At 42.8% G+C, this 25,694-nt stretch overlaps 1 protein-coding gene across 1 annotated transcript in view; it reads left to right on the plus strand.

The window, feature by feature from the left end:
• Window positions 1-25,694, plus strand: part of BRINP2 (BMP/retinoic acid inducible neural specific 2) — a 541,560-nt gene that overhangs the window by 462,176 nt on the left and 53,690 nt on the right. The window contains exon 6 of the mRNA XM_069641149.1: window positions 1,205-1,441. Within this exon, the coding sequence (XP_069497250.1) occupies window positions 1,205-1,441 (237 nt within the window). The remainder of the gene's footprint in view (window positions 1-1,204; window positions 1,442-25,694) is intronic.

Raw genomic sequence — 25,694 nt, forward strand, 5'->3', positions numbered from 1 at the left:
CTATCCGGGGCTACAACCAAAAGATCAGGGGCTATAGCCCCCTCAGCCCCCCCCCCCCTAGCAACGCCCCTGCTTCTAGTACTGTCGCATGTTGTGTGTCTTGTCGTGTCCTTGGTACACACTGCTAGTTGGTCAGTTTCCACCCCACCTTTCCCTCTATGGCACCTGATGAAGAAGGTCTCCGATTCCTGTAGCTTTGCGTTGTAAGTGCGTGCAGGTGAAAGGCATTGCCACTCTATAAATACATGAATTGCGACAAATACAAACGTTTAAGGACAACATCTAAAATGATTGAAACTGCTCCTTAAATAAGAACAACAATGTCATAAGGAGTATCATTATTGTATGTGTTGAATACTGCTCTCGTATATATAAGATATTAAAAGAAAAAAAAACAAGATTTGACATATTGAAAATTATTTCAATCAATTTTTAACAACCAATGTTATAAGATGTTACATACACTTACAAATGAAGATGTTAAAAAACAAATCACACACACACACACACATTTATAGGTATGCTTCCAGAAGTTGCACACACACAGCTTGTAAATATGCCAGCAATGCTGTGCAAAAATAAATATTGATCTTATATTAGGTCATAACAATGATTAAAATGTTCCAATTTTAGATAAAACTGTAGCACACAAAATGAGAAATAAGAAAAGGGAAACGTGAGAACCAATTGAACTTTGGGAAAAAAGGGACCGGAAATCCAAGCAACACAAGGGAAAATAAGGGGAAACGCGGGACAGAAGATACACGGGAGAAGGGAAGAGATCAGAGAGGAAATGGTAAAGAATAGAGAACAACTATGAACCACAAAACAGAAAAACTGAAACGGAATCATGTATAGAGGGAGCATTAATTCTGCTGAGGGGTTAAAGTTGGCGGCATAAGTAAATATTATACTCTTTCAATTGTCCTCCCAATCCCAGCTGTTTCTTTCCCTTCAACCTGCTTTTAATGCTCTCGCCTTCACCTCCCACTTCCTTTTGTCCACACGCTCTTTTTCTCTGCCTTTTTGTTTCCCCCTTTTTTGGTCTTCCCATCGCCTCACCCTCTGCTGACACCCCATAATGGCGGTGAGGCAAGCGGGGCGCCAGATGGCCAATTATTCACCTGAACTGCTTTTTTGGATGGGCTGCCACTCTGGCCCCGTTATCACTCTGACCACGTTTCTTTCTTTTCCTCCATCGTAGGCCTGCAAGTACTGCTGCCAGCCTTCCTCAGGGAGCGGTTTGTGCAAGCCGCGCTCAGCTACATTGCCTGCAACTCCCAGGGGGAGCTGATCTGCCACCAGCGAGACTGCTGGTGCAGCTGCCGCCCCGACCGCCCTAATTGCAACTGCCCCGACAGCGACATCCAATCAATGGAGGCCAGCTTGCACCAGACCCGTGAAGTCTGGGCCAATCAGAACAAGGAATTTGAAGAGTCAGGTATGTGCAGTTTGAGGAGTGAATTGAGTGATGTTTGAATTGATGAAACAAAGGCTGTCTTGCTATTGCTACAAGCCACAGCAGCTGCAACTCATTACTAATCTCTACCAATGATAGAGCCTGTTCTTATTGCCCTTGCCGCATCCATCCTTACATTTCCTTGCTTCATAACTCTCTTGCCAATCACTTTGATAACCTGTCAAGAAAGGGTAACTTCTTTGTTTGAGTAGCTATCACAGTGGATTTTGGCACTATATTTGATCACACTAAAGGTATTTACGTACCACAAATATAGCCTATTAGCACATGGAGATCATTAACGACCTCCCCATTTCCGATCAGAATGTTCAGAGTGTAGTCAATAACTACTGATACTGACTGCATTTTGAATATTCTGCCTTCAAACTTAAACGGAGAAACAACAATGGAATTTACAGGGCTCATTACACGGATGGCGGTAAGGATTTACCGGTACCGGTAAAATACCGGTACCGGTAAATCCTTACTGCCTTACTACGAGGTCCCTTTGCGGGTTGGGGGATTTAACGCCTGCTTTTTGCAGGCGTTAAAAACCAACCCGCAAAGGGACCCAGGGAGCTAATTACGGTACCGCAATTTGCGGTACCGTAATTAGCGCCTTCCCCATTCCCATTGAGCCCTATGGGCCAAAAATGGGAATGGGGAAGGGCAATGGTGGAAGGAGGAATTACCGCCCCGCCAACCTTGGAATGGGGCGGTAATTCCCCTTTCCGCCAAGGCGGTGCCGGTATTTTACCGGCATGAACCATGGCGCTAATAGCGCCATGGTTCTCCTCATCTGTGTAATGAGGCCCACAGTCTAGATTTCTTTTCAACAGGCACGTCCTCTCTAGAAGGAGCTTTTTTGCTGCAAATCCTTAACTAACACAGACCAAGAGAAAGCTTAAACATGGGAAAACGCTTTCACTTCCTTACAGACATTTTTTTGCGTGGCACCTAATGCATGCTCATGTTAAATCTGATCTAGGATAACTAAGTTGGCAAATTAAATGCTTAACTTATGAAGACAATCTTATTCAAATGTTACAAAATAGAAACACATTTAATTTGCTCACTTAGTTTGTCTATTTACTGTAATCACTACTATTAAAGAACCGTTTTGACTTCACCACAAAATCTCCAAAGCATGTATTGATTTCACCATCATGTGCTAATATCCTTATAGATCCCGGGAAGGGTCATTATCGCTTAGCATAATGACCCTTCCCCAACTTATGCCCCACGGCTTTACCTTGGGACTTGGTAGCTGGTCATTATCACATGATAATGACTGCTCCCTCGGCCAATAAGGCTATATTATATTGATCTTCCCTTGACTGACATTAAGTACAGTTATTGATATATATATATATATATATATATATATATATATATATATATATATATATATATATATGTGAAATATTGCTAGTTGGTGGTGTTACTTTTTGATTAAGAAATACGGTTCACAAAAATGTACTTGAAATGTGTCCAAAAACATCTGCAAGACAAGAAGAAAATAGCTCAATGGAATGTTGCCTGAGATTTTTAATAATATTAAGTATTTGCTCATATAATATATTTGTTTATTTCAGTATGACTTTTTGTAATGTGCTTTATGCAGAACGCCAGCTTTAGCGTGTGTGTGCTAGAAAGGGAACTGCTCATTGGTAGAGGTCATTCATTAATGAATTCATCTTTGATTATGCACTGTATACCGGAGACCAGTCTCTAAGCACAGAACTGCGATTCAAACCTGTGTTGCTCTACGTTGTCTTGCTTCAAAGACAAACACATTGCCCCGAGCTATCCTCCTGCCCGAAGCAAGATGCAACAACCAAGGACCATAGGAGATTTTAGGCAAGTACATTTTTAGTGATTTCCTGAAACTGAAGCCGTCAGTCTCAAGACTGGTCGATAACAGTAGTTTGTTCCAAAGGGAAGCCTTGAAGCTAGTGAGAGCCGTCTCAAATAATGTGTACTTTCGCTGGTGGGAGAGTAGCAGCGATGGGAAGCCAACTGTATACTTGTGGAACAGCAGCCTTTCTATGGTATGTGGGCCTGTGCCAGAGTGCTTTCTGTGTTAGGAAGTGCATCTTAAAATCAATGTGCAGTGTTCCAAAGAAGAGATTGGCAATGTAGTTCTGGGCGTTTAGTGGGCTCAGAAATCATTTCGCCAGGACCCACCTACACTGCATTAAAGTATGTGAGAGGAGAGTCATTACTGGGGTGCCCTCAAATCGCAATCCTGTTGGGGCTAGGATTTGATGGAATGAGGGTTTAGTGGAGGTGGACAGTAGAGAAAGGATGTGTCCTAAATAATGCCCAGGTTTCAACCTTTTGCTTTGGTGTTGCCAAGTTTACTGCAGATGGCCACTTAAATGGCATACATTCTAGGACAATGGCAGACAAGCAGGATTTCAGTTTTCAATGCGCTGAGGCGAAGACATTTGGCTGTCTTCCACCAAGAATGAGCAACAGAGAGCGCAGAGGCCCCTAGGAGGCGCAGTCACTCTGTTTGAGTTTGGTGTCATTGGCGTTTAGGTGGAGTCTGGCTGAGAAGCTGTTGATGAGTAAGACTAGCAGGGCTAGTCAGACATTATAGCATTGACAAGAGGGCTGATATCTTGCACATTATGTCACTTAAAATAGTGATGCACCCTCATTAAGGGGAGAAGGCGAAGACCAAGCCATAAAATAGAAACAAAATAAAAACTGTTGAAGCTTTATGCATTGATGGAACATCATCACATTGACTCCCGAAGAGATGAAAAAATAATGACACTTTAGGTTTTATCTTTATTTTTTGTGTGAAAAGCATTAAAACGTTTGAAATGACTCTCTCACCTTTACCTTGTTGTTGCAGGCCCCAATGCCTTGCAATCTTTTGGCATAACCGGAATCTCTTTTCCAGTTCTCACTGGATCGCCCTTGACATAGTAATTTATTCTGTGCCCAGCAGAGGTCACCAGGAACCGATAGACTCCGTACTCATTTCCGAACCCCACCTAAAGGTTTGGAATCCTTAAGCCTTTGTGGGTCACTTTGGGAAGCGTTCGGCAACCTTGTGTTTACAGTAAGCTGGCTTGTAATTCTTCCATGATTCATCAAATCTTATCAAAGGCATCCGGGGTATTATCAGCCATGTTCCTTGTCGTCATATGGAGCACACACTCCCAGAGAGGTCAAGCATTCTTCCTTCATATCTCATCTCTCTCTGCTGGCAAAGGAAGTAACTGATCTAGGGGTGCCCAGCAAATTATGAAGGGCTGACTTTCATGGCCCTTCTCTCTCGTACACGGCACACTGTTTGGAGCAAGAGTTGCCCGCTTTCTAGGAGCTTGAGAATCCATAAAATTGTACAGACAGTAGGCATTGTTAGAGAGCACCCTTCATTCGAGTTTCGAGAAGGATCTCCTCTGTATCACCTTTAAATAAGTATTTGTCCAAGAACGAATTGAAGGAGCTCTGAGAGGATGTAGGACATGTTACAAAAGCACTAGATTGAACCTCTTCATAATGCCATCAAACTTCTTTTCCCTAATTTAGAGGAAAAGGAATCTGCATACATTTAAAGAACACTTTGAAAACAATGGCGCCGGAAATGGTGCAGCTAGCATTAAAAAAAGGAGATTTCTGGTGGGTCCTAAATCTTCAGGATGCATGCTTCCATCTGCCAACCCATAAAACCACTGAACGTAACTGGGTTTACATCTTGGACGAGCATTACCAGTTCAGTGGGATCGATTTCCTGTGTGCCCCAAAGCTGCATGATGCATGCTCCCATCTGCCAATCCACAAAAGCATTGAACATAACTAAGGTTCGACTTTCTGGAAGAGCATTTCCAGTTCACTGGGTTAGATTTCCGGTGTGCCCTAAATCTGCAGGAGGCATGCTTCTATCTGCCAAGCCAAAAAGAAACAATGAACATGTGGTTTGAATAGGAAAGGTAACAACTGGAACACTGGCAGTCAGAATATCAGAGATGCCCAACTAGTAAGACAACCATCCCGTGATCCTCAAACAAGGAAATCTGGATCTTACCCAGTCATTTTAGAGAGCGTGTTGAGAGTGTGATTTCAGAGAGAGCGTTGAGAGCTGATGATGGCTTCATTTTAAATCGCCACAACATCATGTGTCTGCTCCATCATGTACCGAAGCTAAAAGTGATACACTTCAACAATATTAATATCGTGGACTTCCTAAATGAGGACGAAAACAACATAGTTTGTTTGCATATGGCCACAGCTGCCTTGTCCGCTCTGCTTATAGACACCTGGTACGAGCTTCGTCCGCCTGGCTTTGACATAAAAGATTCAGAGACCCGAAGACACCCATGATCTAATAGATCCTCACCAATCGTCAGATCTTCTGATGGCCGAAGACACACAACTATAAGTGAGGGTTCTATTAAACATCTGCCGACTTTCGTTGTATCCAGCAGCTGTAGTGAAGGAAAGACGTTTCTACCAAGTGATTTAGACTCTCTTAAGATTACTATAAAAAGACTTAATTTTCTGCCAGAAACGATGCATGACCCAAAGATTCTGCTGAATCAGTTGTAATTGACAATGGACAATTATGGGACTGGCTTGCGAGAGCCTTGACCTCCAATAACCTTGACCTCCAATAAGCAGAAATAAAGCCAGAAGAATAATGAGCAGTGGATGCTGGAAATTGGATCTTGGAACACCATGGACTTTGCCCATCTTTTCCAGGGTTTACCTCCCTCGATGCTCAAATTTGGGATTATGTGAATCCAAGAAACGTGGCTTCTGGAAGCACCCCTCCTTGATGGATTTGCTACGTATCATAACAAAGCCTTAAAAGGCTTGGCTGGTAGACCCTCATCTGGCCTTACCATCTTCATAAAAAATAGCCTAAAATTAGAGGTAATCCGTGAAATTCAGCCTGGTCCATTCATTCAGATCCTGATTATCAGCCTTAACGAGAAACTCTCTAATGACACATCCAAGCATCTGGCACCTTTTAATCTATACTGGAATCCAAGAAGCACAGAATCATCCGACTTTGTTGCTACTTTGATGGCCTTGATCAACGAAATCTATGGAAGCCTATATGAGCCACTACTAATAATCTCTGGTGATTTGAACATAGTCTGCTTGAAGTTTCGATATAGGAATGTAAAGCCTGTCTCATCTGGGGACAAAACTAACAATTTCCGATATCAGCAATGGACTGAGGAAACAAAAACTAGACATAGCCACATGCTGAATGGAAACCTGCAGGGAGATCTCTCAGGTGCAGAGACTTGGCAGAACAGTGTGCAAAGTGCCACCCTTGACTATTTCTTTGTATCCAATAATATGATGGCAAGAGTCAATTCACTAAGAGTTCTACCAACACCAGCGAGTGACCATGATCCAATCATATTATCATGTTTCCTGAATGGAAAAATTCAGTCTGAAGCATGGTCACATAATGTCGAACTAGAACCCGGAAGAAACCGACTGCGCCTCAAACCACACAACGCAACAAGACTAACGGAATAGTTGGTAGCCTGGCAAGCACTCGATAAAGTTGCAGTAGATTACAAACATGTGCTGATTGTATTTCGAGAACGTTTGCAATGGAGTACCAGACCGTACTTTAAACTAAAACATAGTTTTAATGACATGATCTGTATTCAGAAACGCCTCCTACGAAAAGTAGTTAAAGAACTCCAAAAAGCTCCATTGATCGCAAGGGCCCATTTGATCAAATGGCGGAAACAGAAATATCGCACAAAGATCATTGATGTATCAAAAGGATGCAGAAGCAATGCTCCAAGCAGTGGTATCACAGAATACGAGGAGTCTGTGGCAACTCCTGAACAGAGGGAAACCAACCACCTGTCCCTTCCAATTAAACCCCATACCGGAAAAATTGTGGATGGCCTATTTTGGGAATTTATACAAGAACGCCACCCAACAAAGAGATGACCTTTTAATTACTGATGGCATTTCATGGAATATCAGTTTTGATAAAGAAGAAATGCTATCCATAATCATGAAAGCAAGCAGGTCATAAGCCCCTGGACCTGACGGACTAATTAACAAAATCTAAAGGCTGCTCCTGAAGCGTGAGCGCTATTCTGCCAGCCCTTATTTAAAGGATTGCCCAGAGGGCCCAGGTTCCAACCTCCTGGAAGCGTTGGGTGGGTGGTGATACCAATTTTCGAGAATGACGAGAATGACGATCGGTCAAACCCTAAATTCTACCGCCCAATCAGCCTACTTGATGTTCTAGTTAAGATCTTCACTGCAGTGCTCCTAAGGCGGCTGAACGAGTGGGTGAGCGAGACTGGCACACTTGATAGCCGGCAAACTGGCTTTGTCAAAGGTGTGGGGTGCAACCAGAATCTACTCCAAATGAGCCTTATGAAAATGAAGATGCTCAGAGGTGACTGTAAAATATATCCAGCATACATGGAATATGCATTTGATAGCATTGTTAGAGAGCATTTGTGGGAGAAATTGTGTGAATCAAAATGTCCTGTAGATCTATAAACAACTATCAAAGATCGATAAGCTCAAAAATCTTTGCAGATCAGACTTAATCAAGAGGGTCACTTGACGGAAAACATCCCTACATATAAAGGACTAAAACAGGGATGTCCTCTAGCTTCTTCATTATTTAATTTCTTCATTTCTGATCTGCGAAAAGTCATGTATCCTCCACCACCCTGCTCCCCAAAGATTGATGGTCACATGACTGGGTGGCTCCTTTATGCCGATGACCTAGTCTTATTGGATAGAACACTGACAGGCCTACAAAAAAAATTGGATATTCTCCAACAATATGTGGAACAAAACGGCTTACAAATTAATGCCAACACATCTGAAATACTAATCCTGGAGAATAGACGTACCAGAAAAACAAAGAACATGAGTTAAATATCTAGGTGCCATGATAAGCACAAGGTCACGTGAAAGCCCATGGAAAGATCATCTTGAGACCAAAGTAAAACAATTAAGTGCTCAGGCTTTGATAATCGGACAGAAATATGGGAATTTTTCACTCCTCAATTAGGAAATGGGGTGGGCACTGCTTTGTTGCTACTTGTTCACTTTTCTACAATCAATTGTGGGGGCTCACCCTTGAGCCTAGGCACTAGGTTCTGAAACAATATCCATACGATAGGGCTGAATAACTTCCAACCCTGGCTGAGCTCGCTCTTTCTCCCCTCGACGGGTTTCAATTCTTTTTCATTAGTAATTTATATTTCTTCGTTAAGTAATCCACCACTTTAGTTATAATATTTCCAATATTTCAATTGTTTATTTATTCCTGACCAATCAGTGTTAAAAATTGTTGCCAATGCATTTCGGACATCCGTCCATCATCAGGGCTATCAACACTGTTTGTTAGATTCCAGCTAAACATACTACATGCTAAAACCACCTTATGTATGTATGGACATCACATGAGCAGACTGTGCAATGCCCAGGTTGAATACATGCAACATCTAAACCTGTTCTACCCAGAGTTGAGACCACACAGAACTTTTTTTATTTTTTTATAATAGACTTCCTAAGAAATTCTGACTCAAAGCTGATGCCTGATGGAAGGCCCTGTATTGTGGATAACATGTCGGGGTGATTTGAGCTGGGTAAAATGTTTGGAAATTCTCTTTTTAAAAACATTAAAAGAACTGTAAGTTATGGAATACTGGGGATGATTGTGATGTGATTGGCAAACGTTTGTAATGAACTATATTTCTAATAAATAAAACAAATAAAAACATGAATTTATCTTAAGTTTGTGTTCCTGGAGGAGCATTACCAGTTTAGTGGGTTACATTTCCTGTGTGCCCTAAAGCTGCAGGATGCATGCTCCCATGTGCCAATCCACAAAACCATTGAACATAAATAAGTTTTGATTTCCTGGATGATCATTTGAACATATATAAGTGTTGATTTCCTGGATGATCATTACCAGTTCAGTAGATTAGATTTCCTGTGTGCCCTCAAGCGGCATGATGCATGCTCCCATGTACCACTCCAAAAAATCATTGAACATAACTAAGGGTTGACTTCCTGGATGAGTATTACCAGTTCAGTGGTTTAGATTTCCTGTGTGCCCTAAATCTGCAGGATGCTTGCTACCACCTGCCAATCCACAAAAAAAATTGAACATGTCTAAGATTTGAGTTCCTGGATGAATATTACCAGTTGAGTGGGTTAGATTTCCTGTGTGTTTTAAATCTGTAGGAGCACCATCTGCTAATCTGCAAAAAACAATGAACATATTTTAGGTTTGCGTTCCTGAAGGAGCATTACCAGTTCAGTGGGTTAGATTCCCTGTGTGCCCTAGATCTGCAGGATGCATGCTTCCATCTCCCAATCCACACAAAAGCATTGACAATGTCTAAGACTTAATTTCCTGAATGTGCATTACCAGTTCAGTAGGTTAGATTTATTTTCTGTGTGCCTTAAATCTGCAGGAGAACCTTCTGCCAATCCACAAACAACACTAAATATATCAAACGTTAGAGTTCCTGCAGGAGCATTTATAGATCAGTGGGCTAGATTTCCTGTGTGCCTTAAATCTGCAGAAAACATGCTACCATATGCAATTTCACAACAAGCATTGGACATGTCTGTAGTTTGAGTTCCTGGCTGAGCATTGCCTGTTCACTGAGTTAGATTTCCTGTGTGTCCTATATGTGCAGGATGAATGCTCCCATCTGCCAATCCACAAAAAGCAATGACCATATCTACGGTTTGAGTTCCTGGGGGAACATTTCCAGTTCAGTGGGTTACATTTCCTGTGTGCCCTAAAGCTTCATGTTGCATGCTCCCATCTGCCAATCCACAAAAGCAATGAACATATCTAAGGTTTGGATTCCCGTGGGAGCAGTATCAATTCAGTGAGTTAGATTTCCTGTGTGCCTTAAATCTGCAGGAGCACCATCTGCTAATCTACAAAAAGCAATGAACATATTTAAGGTTTGAGTTCCCGTGGGAGCAGTACCAGTTCAGTGAGTTAGATTTCCTTAAATCTGCAGGACCACCGTCTGCTGATCTACAAAAAGCAATGAACATATCTATGGTTTGAGTGCCTGGAGGAGCAATACCAGTGCAGTGAGACAGATTTCCTGTGTGCCTTAAATCTGCAAGAGCATTGTCTGCTAATCTACAAAAAGCAATGAACATATTGAAGGTTTGAGTTCCCGTGGGAGCAGTACCAGTTCAGTGAGTTAGATTTCCTTAAATCTGCAGGACCACCGTCTGCTGATCTACAAAAAGCAATGAACATATCTATGGTTTGAGTGCCTGGAGGAGCAATACCAGTGCAGTGAGACAGATTTCCTGTGTGCCTTAAATCTGCAGGAGGACCGTATGCTAATCTACAAAAAAGCAATGAACATGGCCTGTCAAGTGGCACAACAGTAGAGCGCTCGTTTTGACATCCGTGCAGAGCCTGCTAACGCAGGTTCGAATCCCGGCGGGGCCAAACTCAGCCATTCAACCTTCCGAGGTCGATAAATGAGCACCACACACCGTGGGTAATAATAAGCAGCGCTCAGATACCTGAGGGTTCGTAGCGCTAAATTATTATTATTATTTATTATTATATCTAAGGTTTGGGTTCCCGTGGGAGCAGTACCAGTTCAGTGAGTTAGATTTCCTGTGTGCATTAAATCTGCAGGAGCACCGTCTGATAATCTACAAAAAGCAATGAACATATCTAAGGTTTGAGTTCCCAGGGGAGCAGTACCAGTTCAGTGAGTTAGATTTCCTGTGTGCCTTAAATCTGCAGGAGCACCATCTGCTAATCTACAAAAATCAATGAACATATCTATGGTTTGAGTCCCTGGTGGAGCTATACCAGTGCAGTGAGATAGATGTCCTGTTTATCCTAAAACTGCACAATGCATTTCATTTGATTTCATTTCATTTATTGGCTCTATAGAGCGCCTTTCGCCAAAGGTGCTGAACAAAGTACATCAAAAAAAAAAAAACAGTATGTTTGTAATAAAATGTAAACATAGGTAAAAACATAAGAGAGAAGAGGCAGAGGATTAGGGAAGAAGAGAAGATAAAAGAACAGTGTTAAGATTTGAATGGAACATGTGGAGAGAGGAAGCAGAACTAAGTGACAGCGCAAGGGAGTTCCAATATTTGGGGTCTAGGAGCGCAAAGGAGCGGAAACGAGAAGAAGCAGAGCAAGGTCTGGGAAGAGTTTAAAGAAATACATTCTGTGATCTTAGAGGGCGAGATGGGACGTAAAGCGAAATTAAAGCAGAGCGATAAGGGGGGGGGGTCAAGCCGTGGGCACATTTCAAAACAATTGTGAGAAAGTGATGGAGAAGACGAGATTCAAAAGGAAGTAATGAAATAGAAAGTATGCAGGGTGTGATAGAAGACCAAACGGGTAAGGAAAAGAGGAGAAGAGTACAGGAATGACAGAATAAGCAAAGAGGGAGAAGATGGGAGGCAGGAAGACCAAGCAATAGTGATGAGCAGTAATCAATACAGGAAAAGAAGACATTTTGTGGCATGAACCGAGATATGGGGCGAGCACGGCAGATGCTAAAAAGTGCACAATGACAAGAGCGAGCAATAGAAGAAATGTGAAGAGAAAATAAGAGAGAGGGATCAAAGATAACGTCCAGGTTACGTGCAGATGGTGAGAAAGAGAGAGAAAAAGGAGGAAAAGAGAAAGATGGAGGGGGAAAACTAGGTGGAATGGTAGAAGCAGGAAAGAACAAAACCTCTGTTTTAGAAGGGTTGAGATGGAAAAAATGAAGGACATCCAGTTTTGAACAGCAGAAAGACAGTTCGAGACAATATATCGGACAGCAGAATCAAAGCAAGCAAAGGAGAAAAAGATCTGAGTGTCATTGGCGTATAGATGAAAAGAAAGATGGAAAGAGGAGATAAGGGTATAAAGAGGAGCAGTATAAAGAGAGAAGAGAAGATGAGCAAATACCAAACCTTGAGGGATACCATATAGAAGCGGGAGTGAAGGAGAAGAGTGTCCAGCCCAAGTTACAAAGTAGGACCATTGGGAAAGATAGGAATGGAACCATTCAAGAACAGACCCCGAAATACCCAAAGGTAGGAAAAAAGGAGCTAAGGAGAGAGTGGTCAACAGTGTTAAATGCCGTTGACAAGTCAAGAAGAATAAGAATGGAGGAGAGCTTGGAGTGATGAGCAAAGAGGAGAGAATTTAAGACATGTGGAAAAACAGTCTCTGTAGAGTGAGAAGGACGAAAGCCAGGCCGGAGAGGAGGGAGGAAAAAATGAAGATTCAGACAACCTGAGCATGGGCAGCATACTCAAGAATCTTACAAAGAAAAGGCAGAAGAGATATAGGACAGAAATGTGCAGGAAAGATGAGTCAAGATTGTTTTTCTTTCAGAATGGGAAGAATTACTGCTTGCTTAAAAGTCGCATGAAAAAAAGAATTTGCAAAAGAGGAGTTAATAAGAGAAGTAAGATATAGAAGACGAGTGTATACTTGAGGGATGAGAGAAGAAGGAAGAGGATCAGAAGGAGAAGCAGTAGGATGAGCATGAGCTAGAAGAGCAGAGGTATCAGAGTCAGCAAGAGGAGAGAATGAATAAAAAGAATGGAGGGGAAGGACAGGACAGGGAGAAGAAGAAGGAGTAACAGGCGTGGTAAAGGCTGAGCAGAGATGTGCTACTTTAGATGTGAAGTCGTTTGCGACGTCAGAGGAAGAGAGAGACGAAAAAGCAGATGGGTCAGGTGCTTTAGGAGATAGAATATTGTGAAGAAACTGATAGAGGCGATGAGGGTGGTGAGGTAAAGAAAGTGTGAGTTCCAAAAATATGTTTTTTCTGCAGTAAGTAAAGAAGAGTCAAAGGAGGAGTGCAACGTTGAGAGCATGATGAGATCAAAGGGGGAGCGAGAATGTTTCCATTGCCATTCAGCTTTGCATGAGCTGTGGTGAAGGGAAACAAGATGGAAAGAGAGCCAAGGCTCTGAAGTTTTAAAAGTAGGAGAAAAAGGGCACAGAGGAAAAGTTGAGTCAAGCACAGAAAGCGCAGCAATGCATGCATCCATCTGCCTATCCGCAAAACACATTGAACATATCTAAGGCTTGAGTGGCTGGAAGAGCATTACCAACTCACTAGGTTGGATTTCCTGTGTGCCCTGAATCTGTAGAATGCATTCTTCCATCTGCCAATTCACAAAAAGCATAGAACATGTCTAAGGTTTGAGTTCCTGGAGGAGCATTACCAGTTCATGGGATAAGATTTCCATAAACCATGAATCTGTAGGATGCAGTCTTCCATTTGCCAATTTGCAAAACACATTGAGAGGAGCAATTGCAGGATGCATGCTCCCATCTGCCAATCCACACAAAACATTGAATATATCTAATACTTGAGTTCCCGATGGAGCATTACCAGTTAATGGGGTTAGATTCCCTGTGTGCCCTGAATCTGCAGAATGCATGCTCCCATCTGCCAATCCGCAACACACATTGAACATAACTAAGGTTTGAGTTCCTGGAGAAGCATTACCAGATCAGTGGGTTAGATTTCCTCTGAGCCCCAAATCTGCAGGATGCATTTTTCCATCTGCCAATCTTCAAAGTCATCAAACACATCTAAGGCTTGAGTTCCTGGAGTAACAACACCAATTCAGTGTGTTAGATGTTCTGTGTGCCCTAAATGTGCCAATCCACAAAAGCATTGAACATATCTGAGGCTTGACTTCCTGGGTGAGCTTTATCATTTCAGGGGTTACTATCTGCCCTAAAATCGGCGTGGGGGCTTTTCATGAAGTGCTCATTTAAGTATGATTGGTACAGATGCGTAACTTTCCTTGCGCGATTTACTGATTCATTCTTCAACCAAGGAAGGGGTCAAACAGACAATGTCCAAGTAGGTTCATTTATAAGGCAATCTAGGCTTTCCAACAATCTGTAAAAAGGAACTCTTGAGATATCACACTCAATTCTATATGTATTGGCTCTATCCACTGCAGAGCTCGTGCTGTTAATGTCCATGGTGCAGTGGGGGCATTCTCTACTTGTTATGGCTAATGTTGTCTACCGTTAGAGCAACATGTCCACCTGACTCTTGGAATGACCTTTGGAAATGAAATCATTCTGTATTCCGCAGATTATTTTTCACAGACTTCACATAGTGGGAGGATGCTGCAATGCCAATACAATCTTTCTCCGAAGCAGGAAATAGTGAGGTGGGATGACAGCATAGGCATAACCAATCAGATGAAGCAAACATTGCCAAAGGGATGCAATTTCAAGAGCCACATCATCAAGTGTGTCTAATAATAGATGTTTCTCTGTTAGGAGGGTGCATGTCTCGGCTTGATCAATATTACTTTGAACGCCTAGTGTTTGGTACAGAAGAAAAGCTACATATGAATATCAGTCGAGGGCCCTTGAGGGGCTTGGGCAGCTTTTCTGTGATTGATATATGGCAAGGCAATCAGAACTCTAATGGCAATGCAGGAGCAACATAGTATGTCTGCTTACAGGGGACTAGGATCTTCGGCTGCTGTGAGAGGCTCAGAAACGGTCACCTGGGCCCATAAATTCGGGTTTCAGTTGTTCATCTACCAGGAAAACAAAATTATGATTCTTGAATGCTCGTCAGGTCCTCGGAATCGAATGTTTGTTTTTTTTTTTTGTTGTTTTTTTTTTTTTTTAAAGCTAGAATGACCTGATATAGACCTATTCTCAGCTTCAGAGAAAAGGAAAGACCAGTTCTTAATGTTCACGCCGACCCATCCCGTGTCTGGCGGATGTTCTTTCAATTAGGAACTCAGGTCAGGCGTTGTCTCCCATGCTATTCCTACATGAAGAGGTCCTCATGATGATGCAGGGCCTGTGGATGAGGTAGCCGTGGCAGACAGATCTACTACACTTGTTTCTCATACGTAATTTCCCTTTACCCCTTTACTCAGTCTTCTTTCCAGAGATTGAAGCAACTTCCTTATCCCAATCCTATGTTCTGCAGCCTGGTGGCATGGCTCCTGAGGTCTCACAGTTTGTACATGATTGAAGCCAGGATCAGGGACTTACAAAGGTCATTTCACAGGCTGGGGTTGTGCCCGCAATATCTACGCATGTGAAGAAACTGAGGATGGCTAGATGCAGGAGCATTCATTCTAAATTAGCCATTTATCATACCTATTGATGTCTACCAAGTCTGGTCAATTAGACTCCTCAATAAGAGTTGATCTGTCAGCAAATTCAAGCTACAGAAAACAATCAGGAATTCGTCCTTTTTGACTGTTCCAATGGCAAAGCATTTCTGGCGAGTTTTGCAAAACAAATTGCCTCTGATTCTCTCATTTGCCTATGGTGCTAGGATACATTAGCTGGGACTGTGATGTGTAAGTTGTTTGTAGAGTTGTCATGTTCTGTTGCTTGACCTCCTTATCAATATCCAATAAACCAACAAATTGTATTGTGTTCTTGTGTGTGAGTGGCTTAGCTGGTATGCACATAGTGTGTTTAAGTGTAGAGTTTGAGAATCTTTATGCAAAGAATTTAATGGAGTGCCCAGAGGGAAATTCGGAGCATCCATCCTGTGTGGCCATGGCAATGTCTCAGAGGAGGTGCCCCGTGGTTGATATTACAGTAGGGGTGTCCTTCTGGTCAGGTACCTCTGAAGATATGTCCCGAGGCACCCTTGTCTGGGCTGATGACTCTGGCAGTGGAACATCGAGAGGAGTGGTAGCCACAAGGGTCAAGATGCAGTGGGTACCAAGTAGATTGGGAGGGGTGGAAGCCATAGAGAGCATGACGCAGTGTACCCCAAGTAGAGAGTGGATGAGCATGGTACCTGAGTGAAGTTTGGAGTAGATATTCCAGAGAGGGTAGAGTCGTGGCTGGATCCCTAGGAATAACTCAGCATGCTATAAGGTCAGGGTGTAATATCTAGGAGCCAGTCATGCAAATTACAGTGGGACCAGAGAGAAAAATCAGAACAGGAACTAATTGCATTGGGAACTATGAGCCAAATCAGGGTGACTAAGCAGAGAGCAAAACCGCAAAGGGAGGAAATTGCAGTGAGACCTACACCAGAGCAAAATTACAAAATGACATATGGGAGTGAAACCCAGCACACTGATTCACAGTAGAGCACCTGGAGCAGTACAGTATATGTAAAAAGTGGAGTGTTGAGCAGGTTGGAGAGTGGTGCAAACAATCACGCCCCATGTAGCAAGGCCTAACCTTGCCTAGCAGGTTAAAATAAGTAAATGACAAGGGTGACAAACCCCTGGATGTCATCACTTCTGCCCAGAGGCACTCCCTTTCCATGAAGCCAGGGAGGTGAGGCCACTACCGATAGTCCTCCTAAGGGTAGTATTCAGCAGGTGGATCACATGGGGAGGAAAGCCGCTCATGGGTTTAGTGTCAATCTGGGGAGAACATGGTATCCCCAGAACCCACCTAACACTAATCAGCCTTCCCTCCTAATTCCCGACAACACCATCCCTAGTGTTCCTATCTGTTTCCTTAAAACCAGTAAGGTAGGGAGTACTGGGGCAAGGGAGAATCCAACAGACTCACTAGAAATCCTCAAGAACAGTACTGAGATGAAGAAGAGTCCAACTGACTCACTAGGAGTCCTCAAGATCAACACTGCAACGTAGAAGCTTCCAATTGGCCCACTAGGAGTCCTCACGATCTATGCTGATATTAGAATGAAGCGTGGAAGCATAGAGAGCACGTCTGTAAATCATAGTGAGCAGTCTAGTCTTTGTGTGTTTCCTATTAGCCAAGACACGAGTGAAATAGAAGAGGGAAATTCAACCACAGTGAGAGATCCACCACGGAGGAACTGGAAGCTGCATAGCCAGCAGTCATGGGCCAAGCGAAACAAATACAGATGTGACGCTTACCCATCAGCAGAGATGCTCCGCAGAGCATCACCATGGCCAGGCCATGTTTAAAAGCAGGAAACAAAGCACCAGCTGATTGAGAGAGCTAGAGAGTGTGGTCTGCCTGGGACATGACACCAGAAAGCAGAAAACGGCTGAAGAGCCACTGCAAACTGAAACGCAGGAGGTCTCCAAACGGGGGCAAGAGACCCAGAAGCAGCCTACAGAGACCAGTGAGCAACCCAAGAAGAGTCAGGACACTAGGAGGCTTGCTGGGAATCCAGGAGGCTATACAGCAATGGAATAGGGGTTGGTAACCCGCATCCACTAAGGAGTGTCCTCTAGAACTATCTTTTTCGTGGCAGTCCCTGGGAGTGTGGAAGACCAGGGTTTACCAAATCAAGAACAAGAAGCCTAAGGGGTCTCGGATCCAAGGCCAAGACACCAAAGAGGTCTGGCACCCAAGAACAAGAAGCCAAAGGTGTCTGAGACCCAAGGACAAGAAACCAAAGGATCTGGGACCCAAAGGACAGATAACCCATTACTACAAGTAGTCTGGAAGCAGACAATAAGCATCCCTGGCAAAATAGTAAACCAGATACAAAGCCAAGGGGGTCCTGGAACTAAAAACAAGAAACCCAATGGGTCTGGGACCCAAACAAAGAGAGAAACCTATACTACAGGGTTCTGGGACCTGACAATAAGAATATCTGGCAGCATAGTGAACCAGGTACAAAGCCAAAGGGGTCTGTGACCCGAAAGCAAGAAACCCAAAAGAGAAAGAAGCCAATATCACAGGGGTCTGAGACCCAACAACAAGAATACCTGGAAGGATAGTGAACCGGGTATACACTGTTAAGGATCAGGAAAAGTCATGGGGAAGGGATATATGCCCCCTTGGGTTTGTGGACCTTGTAAAAATGAATCAAGAGTAGTGGGTCCTTCTCTTGACACAGTGAAGATACACGACTTTTTATTCTATCTGCATGATTGGGAGCATTGTAGAAAACATCAGGAGAAGGGAGATTTACATCCCATTGTGTTTGTGGAATCAAGAGGAGGGGGTCCTTCTCCGGTCATTTGCCCCTTTGAACCTTCAATCTAAGGAACCTTTTTTGATACTTTTGGTTTGTATCCCTTAAGAAGAACATTTCATTTTATATCACACAGGAGTGACCCTTTGGCTATCATCTTAGAGAAAGAACCCTTTCTTCTGAATCAAGAAGACCACCCCTTTTCTTTAATTGAATATAGTGTAAGGATTGGAAATGGGATTTGGACACAGGATGGTTGACTCAGTGCTTTAGACTGACATCCTGACACACTCCTTAGTATTATTTAAGACAGGCAAACATCTTTCAGAGCTGCGGTCAGATAGGACTTTCTCTTTTGCTTTACCACCCAAAAAAAAGTCTATTGCCAGAAACATGTCTCCTGTGTGTCAGTCTCCTCATTCCACACCCTTACACAAGGCAGAATAAAGCATTAAAAGTCTCTGCAAAGCATGCAGTGACCTAACATGGCAAGGCAGGCTGGCCTCCTCCCGGCAGCCCTAAAACTAGCATCTGCAAAAGCCTGCTTTTTCCCTTTCTCACTTTTCAAGTGTCAATCTCTCTCTCTCTCTCTCTCTCCCCCTCTCTCTCTCTCACTCTCTTTCTCTCTCTCTCTTTCTCTCTGTCTCTTTCTCTCTGTCTCTATCTCTGAAACAGATACATTGGGCCTCATTACGAGCTTGGTGGTAGCCGTGCCTGTTTTACAGGCACAGCACCCGCCAAACTCACTACCAGCACCGCCACCCGCGAATGGGCAATTACCAGCCCATTATGAGTTGAATGGGCCGGTAATTGCCCATTCGCGGGTGGCGGTATTGCCGGGCTCGCCATCCCCATTCTGCATAACAGGGCAGAATGGGGGTGAGGAGCATGGATGCACCGGCACCTTTGATAACGGTGCCGCTGCAATTACGAGTTATGCTCGCGGGTGCCGCACAGCCCGCCAGGTCAGACCTGGTGAGCTGTCAGGCACCCGCAAGCAGAACACATAATTCGGCGGTACGGTATAAACGGTGCCGGTGCCTTACCATTGTCTGCTTTGTAATGCAATGATCAGGAAATTGGTAAATCAGTGGAGGGGTGTGATGAATTAGAGTTCATCATCCCATAAACCCTGGCCTGGACCTCTACTAGGTTGCCAGGGAAAGGCAGCCGCAACCTGATACTGACCCTGGGGTGGTATTAAGTGGGTGGATCACCTGGAAGGAGACCCAGATCAAGGGAATTGGAGAACCCTATGAATAAGGGAGAACCCTCTGAATAACCTCCCTAATGACCATACAGTCTAAATGCCAATTATAAAGTTGATGATTCTGATTTCAAAACAACTAAGAACATTATGAACTTCAAGTCCCATAATGCTCTTAATACTGAGACAAGAAAGAGGGATCCAGAGTTACTAAACGATAATGAGTGGTCTAGTTGTAATAACCCACAGCTGAGAGGGACATTTAAACATTTAAAGGCCTTTCAGGTGCGGGCCTAGGAGGAGCAGCAGAAAGAAGCAGAGGTTGGGGTCTCCACTGTACTTTGGGCAGAAAGCCGTGCAGAGAATGTGGCAGAGGTCAAGATTCCAGATACATAGTGGTATTGAAGCCTTTTATCCCAAGGGAGAGAGACATTCTCTGTCTACTGCTGTCCACTCCAGGGTGGGCTTTTCCACTGGTGAGTGTCCGTAGCTGAAGAGGCTTTGTTGTCAGTCAGTGTGAGCAGTGGCAGACTGACAGAAGCTGTTAAATACTGGAGTCCCTTCAAACGAAGAAGCAGAACCAGCGAGTCAGAAGGAGACGCCAGGACATACCGGTGAGTTGACCTGATGAAGGTGATCCCAAGGTGCTTCAAAGCAGACTGCAGCATAATTTTGAATATTGAACATTATAATTTGAGCAAACTGTGTTCAACTCTCATATTAAGAGATGTTGAATAGGAGAATCTTGTAACCTGCATTGCCAAAGCGCAAAGGGGGAATATCCAATAAGGGCATTTAATAACCCGCACTGCCAGAGCCAATGAGGGACAACAGTAGAGAAAGGGGAATACACCATATCCAATTAAAAGGACATTACATCCTGCATTTCCAAAGTCAAACAAAGCTGAGAGTGACACCAAGGCAGTTAAAATATAACTGCCCCAGACCAAGATACCTTAAGGGAGGAGGTTGTAGACCTTATTACTAACAGCCAAAAGGTTGTGTAAATGAAAATCAGAAACTGCAGGGGAAAAGCCCTACTTATTAAGAGGATCAAGGGGGAGAGAAATGTAACCTGCACTTCCTATGGCAAATAGTTCAATGTGAGAATTGTTGTCCCTCTCTGTTCAGTATAATTGTGGAAGAAGCTATATGTCAAATGTGTTGAAAGTCAAAAGACTGAACCGAGAAGCAGCTGTTGTTTCAAGTTTCCCCATCCATTGAGGATTTAAGTGTGGAAAGTGTGGAACAAGCCTTGCCACAGAGTACAAATTGTAGTAGTAGGAGTTTTACCCCGGCAGGCGAGTAAACCAGTTAATGAACAAATAGTGGTTAATCCTTCCAGGCGAGTGGACTAGGAAGAAGATAACTTGAAGTACTGTGAATGTGGTATAAGGTTGTGGTGGAAATGAAGTGGTAATTCCAATACTGTGTTTGATGAACTGTTGTATAAACATCCCGACTAAGGTGTTACTTATGAAGTGGGGATACACTATGATAAACAGCGATTGATCTTCAGAGAAAAGAAGATTTGCAGTGACTTATGAATGGGAGTGTGAAGAGAAAGTCTTGATGGCTTGACAAGCAGGAGAACTTGGAAATCTTAACAATTGTCTTTGAATGTGAAAGACCCTTTGGAACTAAGTCACTCTGTGAAGTAAAGGACATATTGAATGAAGATAACTTTATATTCTTCCTTGAGTGGAACTTGGCTAGTGAAAAGAACTTTCTGAAAACTGAACTTTGTTCTGAAAAATCCTGCATTGATCCAGCAGAAGGGGATCCAACCCTGGTTGCAAGGATTCTTGTTCATAACCTTTGTATTTTTATATGTTTGTTTCTGAAGTATACAAAGCCAAATACCTCCTGAATGATTTTGTTGTATGTATTAGTGTGAGGGAGGGATATTTTCAGACACTAGGTCATTTTCCTTTAGCCTTAGTTTGTTAGGTAAGTAAATCCTTCTTAGGATAGGGAGAGATTGGTGTTTGTCTCACACCTGATTCTAATAAAATGGCGACTTGTGAGAAACTATACCTATCTGTCGGTCTCGCATTCTTGACCCCTCACAAGGGGGTAGTCTGGTGACTCCATTCATTACCATAAGCAGAGTGCAGAGTGCTAAGGGTTATCGGTGGCATAAACATAGTCTCACTGGATGGTCTGCCTATGATATGGAAACACCAGCCCCCCACATCACCTTCCTTAGTATTTTGGTTGGATGAGTACAGTCTCAAATCTCATTTCACTAGCATAGGTGCTGCACCCAGTGGGCCCTGCGGGACTTTTGCCCATTGGGCAACTCCAGTCTGGGAATGTTTGGAATCCGCCAGGCATTCATGAGGTGATCAGATGAGGGGCCAGAATCCCTAATTATTTCTCCCAGAGGTCTAACGCAGAATTTCCAAAAGGCATCAATCCCATTTCTCACAGCACACACAGCTACCTGCCCACCACACACACCTATTTTTGAGGCATCTCCATAACTTCTGTTTTACAATAATGAACCCCTGCAGGGGCTTCTTCAATAGGCGGTTAATGAGTTCAGAAGCTGGCAGGATAAATGTTGGAGTGTATACTCCTCAAAGTGCCCCACAGAGCTGGGGTCAGAATCTGTTCAGCCATAGGGGTGTAGCGGCTGCAGGAAGGGGAAGAGAAGCATGCTGTTAGGGAAATAATGTAGTGGGGGTGCGCACTTGGCTAGAGAGTGCACCCTTTGTACTCATGGCTTCCTGAGTATTTGTCATGGAAGTGTGTTTTTATTATAGCTATAGCTTCAACAATAAACATAATTTCAGAGTTTAAACAACCTGTTCAGAGACCCTTCAATATTTAGAGGGGCACAGACCTTTAAACAACCTGTTCAGAGACCCTTCAATATTTAGAGGGGCACAGACCTGTTAAGGGTAAACACTTGTTTGATGGTTAACATGGTTTTATGTATCCACATGAATCAGAGTATTTCACGTTTTTGTATTTTTATATTTATTTAGTTGATGGGGTTGTCACTTCCACCAGAATAGCCAAACATGTAGCAAACACCCAGCAGAGACAGTTACATTTCCAGATGCCTTTAGTTTTATTTTATTTATTTTTGCATTTTTAAAGCGCTCACACAGCCCGTGGGCATCGAGGCGCTGTTACAGGAATATTATTTTGTTTGTTGTTGTCTTAGTTGCTTATTTATAACGTGCTTAAACACCCAGAGGTTTCTAAGCGCGAATCCGGGGATCGAACCTGTGTAGCTTTGTGTCATCTTGCTTCCAAGGTGTGCACGTTGCCCCTAAGCTAACCCCCCAGTTAACCATGAATATGTGGGTACAGATGAGCTGGGTGCTGGGGTTTTGTTAGGACATAAGAAGGGAACATATCGTTATACGTGACATAAATATACATATATGCTCTAAAGCTACATATGCTCTACAGCTCTAAAGACCCAGCTGTTTGAATAGACTGCCTTGCTCTTTGTCGGTGGTCAGTCAAAATGTCGAAAATAAAATGTAGAATGACAATAATGTCGAAAAATAAATGTAGAAAAAAAAAGTCGAATTCCCTCTTTTTTAATTATATATTTGTTTTGGGGTCCGGGAATAAAAAAAAATAGGTAAAACAAAAAAAAAAGAAAAAAAAGGGGCTTGGGGGTAAACCCCCCATTTCGTATAAAAAACATCCTAAAATAAAATTCGACATTTTTTTTTCTACATTTATTTTTCGACATTTTGACTTTCTACATTTTGACTTTCTACATTATGACTATAAACCCTCTTTGTCATTACAGGCCTGTCTCGTACCTGCTATGTCCACACATCTTAACAAAATCTACATGAAATGCAAGTGCCTCCTGTTAACCAGTGCTTCCTTTAACCAGCGCCTCGATTCCCTTGGGTTGGTTGCACGCTTTACAAATGAAATAAATAAATAAAATAAATAACAAGTATTATACATGTAGGCCTTGGGCCAGTGAGTACAGTGTCAAAATGACGACTGCTCTCCAGGAGTACATGGATTAGTAAAGGCTAAACCACTTACTCAGCCCCACACTTAAAGCAGCAATGATCCCAATCATAATGGTGAAACAGACACAGGCCAACAGGTATACCTCCTTGGCCTCTTTCGGTAACATTGGTCGAGGTCAGATTGTATCTTCAGGAGGGGTGTCAGCTGATACAGTTGCAACGCAAACAACAATAGTGTGGTGGTGTCAAAATAAAAGAAAGTCCAATCAATGTTTTATAAATATAGGGACTTCAATAACAAACAATCAATCAGACCGTCCAGCATATTGGGCATGAAATTGAACATGTTGCATCATAAAAAATCAAATTTTGCAGCCCAACATTGCATTTATTGCAGTATATTTAGAGCACATTTTTTTATTGACTGCAGGGTGTGAGACTGGCATGTTGCAAGAAAGTGACATTGTGTGAGCCTACAAGAGAGCCAGGTTGCCACTGTTAGCACCTTTTGTATCAATTTAATAGGAAGAGCCCCAGATGTCCCAGGCTTGACAGAACATCGTTTTCTTTACTCTACATTTTTGGTTTGATGCGTGTGCCTATTTAATACTATTAACTTTATTGATCATTAACAGTTTTAAATGTACAACTACTCACCAAGTGGTTGCAGCCAACAAAGCTCTCACTTGGCGTCAGCTCTTGTTAATTTTGAAAACATCTAAGGTTAATTCAATTTTCAAAGAAAATGAACAAGGTTGTCAGCATGAGTAATTCCCAAGGACTGTGTGATTACTTGTATATTCAAAGTTACAACAAGTGGGGGTGTATCAGTCTTAATCTGATAAGCTGTGAAGAGATGGCCGGGCCGGATGCGCCCTATTTTGGATCCTAATATAAGAAATAGCAGGCAATTTTGAGGTCATTTGAAAGACTATTTGGACAACATTAATAATTGTTATCCACCAGAAACCACTTGAAAGAATAATTGGATCAAAGTTAAGGCTCAAAAACTGAAACCACAATTAGAAAATCATTACTTCTCCTGATGAACCATTGACAAATTCAATGGGGAAACACGTGTCGAGTTAAGGCTTTAAAAACTGAACCACAATTAGGATTTGAGAGTGACAACTGATTTGAAGATCACAAGGTGTGATGTTAACACCATGTTAGATATGATTTGTTTCTTCAACGAAACAACAACAATAAATAGCTTTTTTGAGAATACCATCAATGTTGAATTGGATTCTTTCAATCTCTATGAATTTCACTTCAACTTAACAATGTTTATTGGATGCTCCTTTGTCTCACCTTTTGCATACTCTTATAATTGAGTTGGTTCATTAGAGTAACTTTTTCCCAATCTCTTATTATACAACTACTCACCTTCTAGGTCTTCCAAGTACCCACACACGCACTCACAAACACCCCTACCAATCACCAATTCCCCATCACAATTTACACTCCAAAACCTTTCACTATGCCAGACTTGTTTATACTCATGTGTTCTGTCTTACTTAGAAATAACAACTCACACTCACAGGTTCTTGTCACACTCCTAACCATGCTCCCAATGCACACCTTATACTCCCCATTTCCTCCTGTAATATACAGACCTTCATTCTATCACGCTCCTTCTGCATCCTCCATTCTTTCTCCCATTTTATATTGCTCTTCCCCCATCCTTTCTCCCAATCTACAGCTCAGTGCCTCTTTCTGGCCAACCCCTCTCTCTCTGCTTTCTGGCCCACAGCTACCTCTGAAACCCGGAGTTATCTCTGCTTTCTGGTGCTCCATTCCCTCTCTGCTTTCTGGTGTTCTGCTCCCTCTCTGCTTTCTGGCCCACGACACCACCTCTGCTCTCTTGACGACTGCTTCACCCTCTGACCCACTGTGCTTCCTCTGCTTTCTTGCCCATCACTGCCCATCTGGCCCATCGCTCCCCTTCTCTCTCCTTTCCCCCTCACTTTGTGATTATTTTTAAATGTTGTTTTAAATATAGGTTTTGGGCCAGGCCCTCACAAAATGGAGTATCTAAAAATAGAGAAAATGGCGTGCGGTTTTTAGATGCTCCATATGTGCAAATGAAAAGATCACCTTATTCTCAAAGGTGAACTGCACATTTCCACAGGGCTGAGCTGTAGTGCAAATGATGAGTTGGTCAGCTGCATTGTATACATTTATGTGGCAAGGAGCACACT

This window comes from Ambystoma mexicanum, chromosome 1q (genome assembly GCF_040938575.1).
Source record: "Ambystoma mexicanum isolate Mex_15411 chromosome 1q, UKY_AmexF1_1, whole genome shotgun sequence".
Taxonomy (NCBI): domain Eukaryota; kingdom Metazoa; phylum Chordata; class Amphibia; order Caudata; family Ambystomatidae; genus Ambystoma; species Ambystoma mexicanum.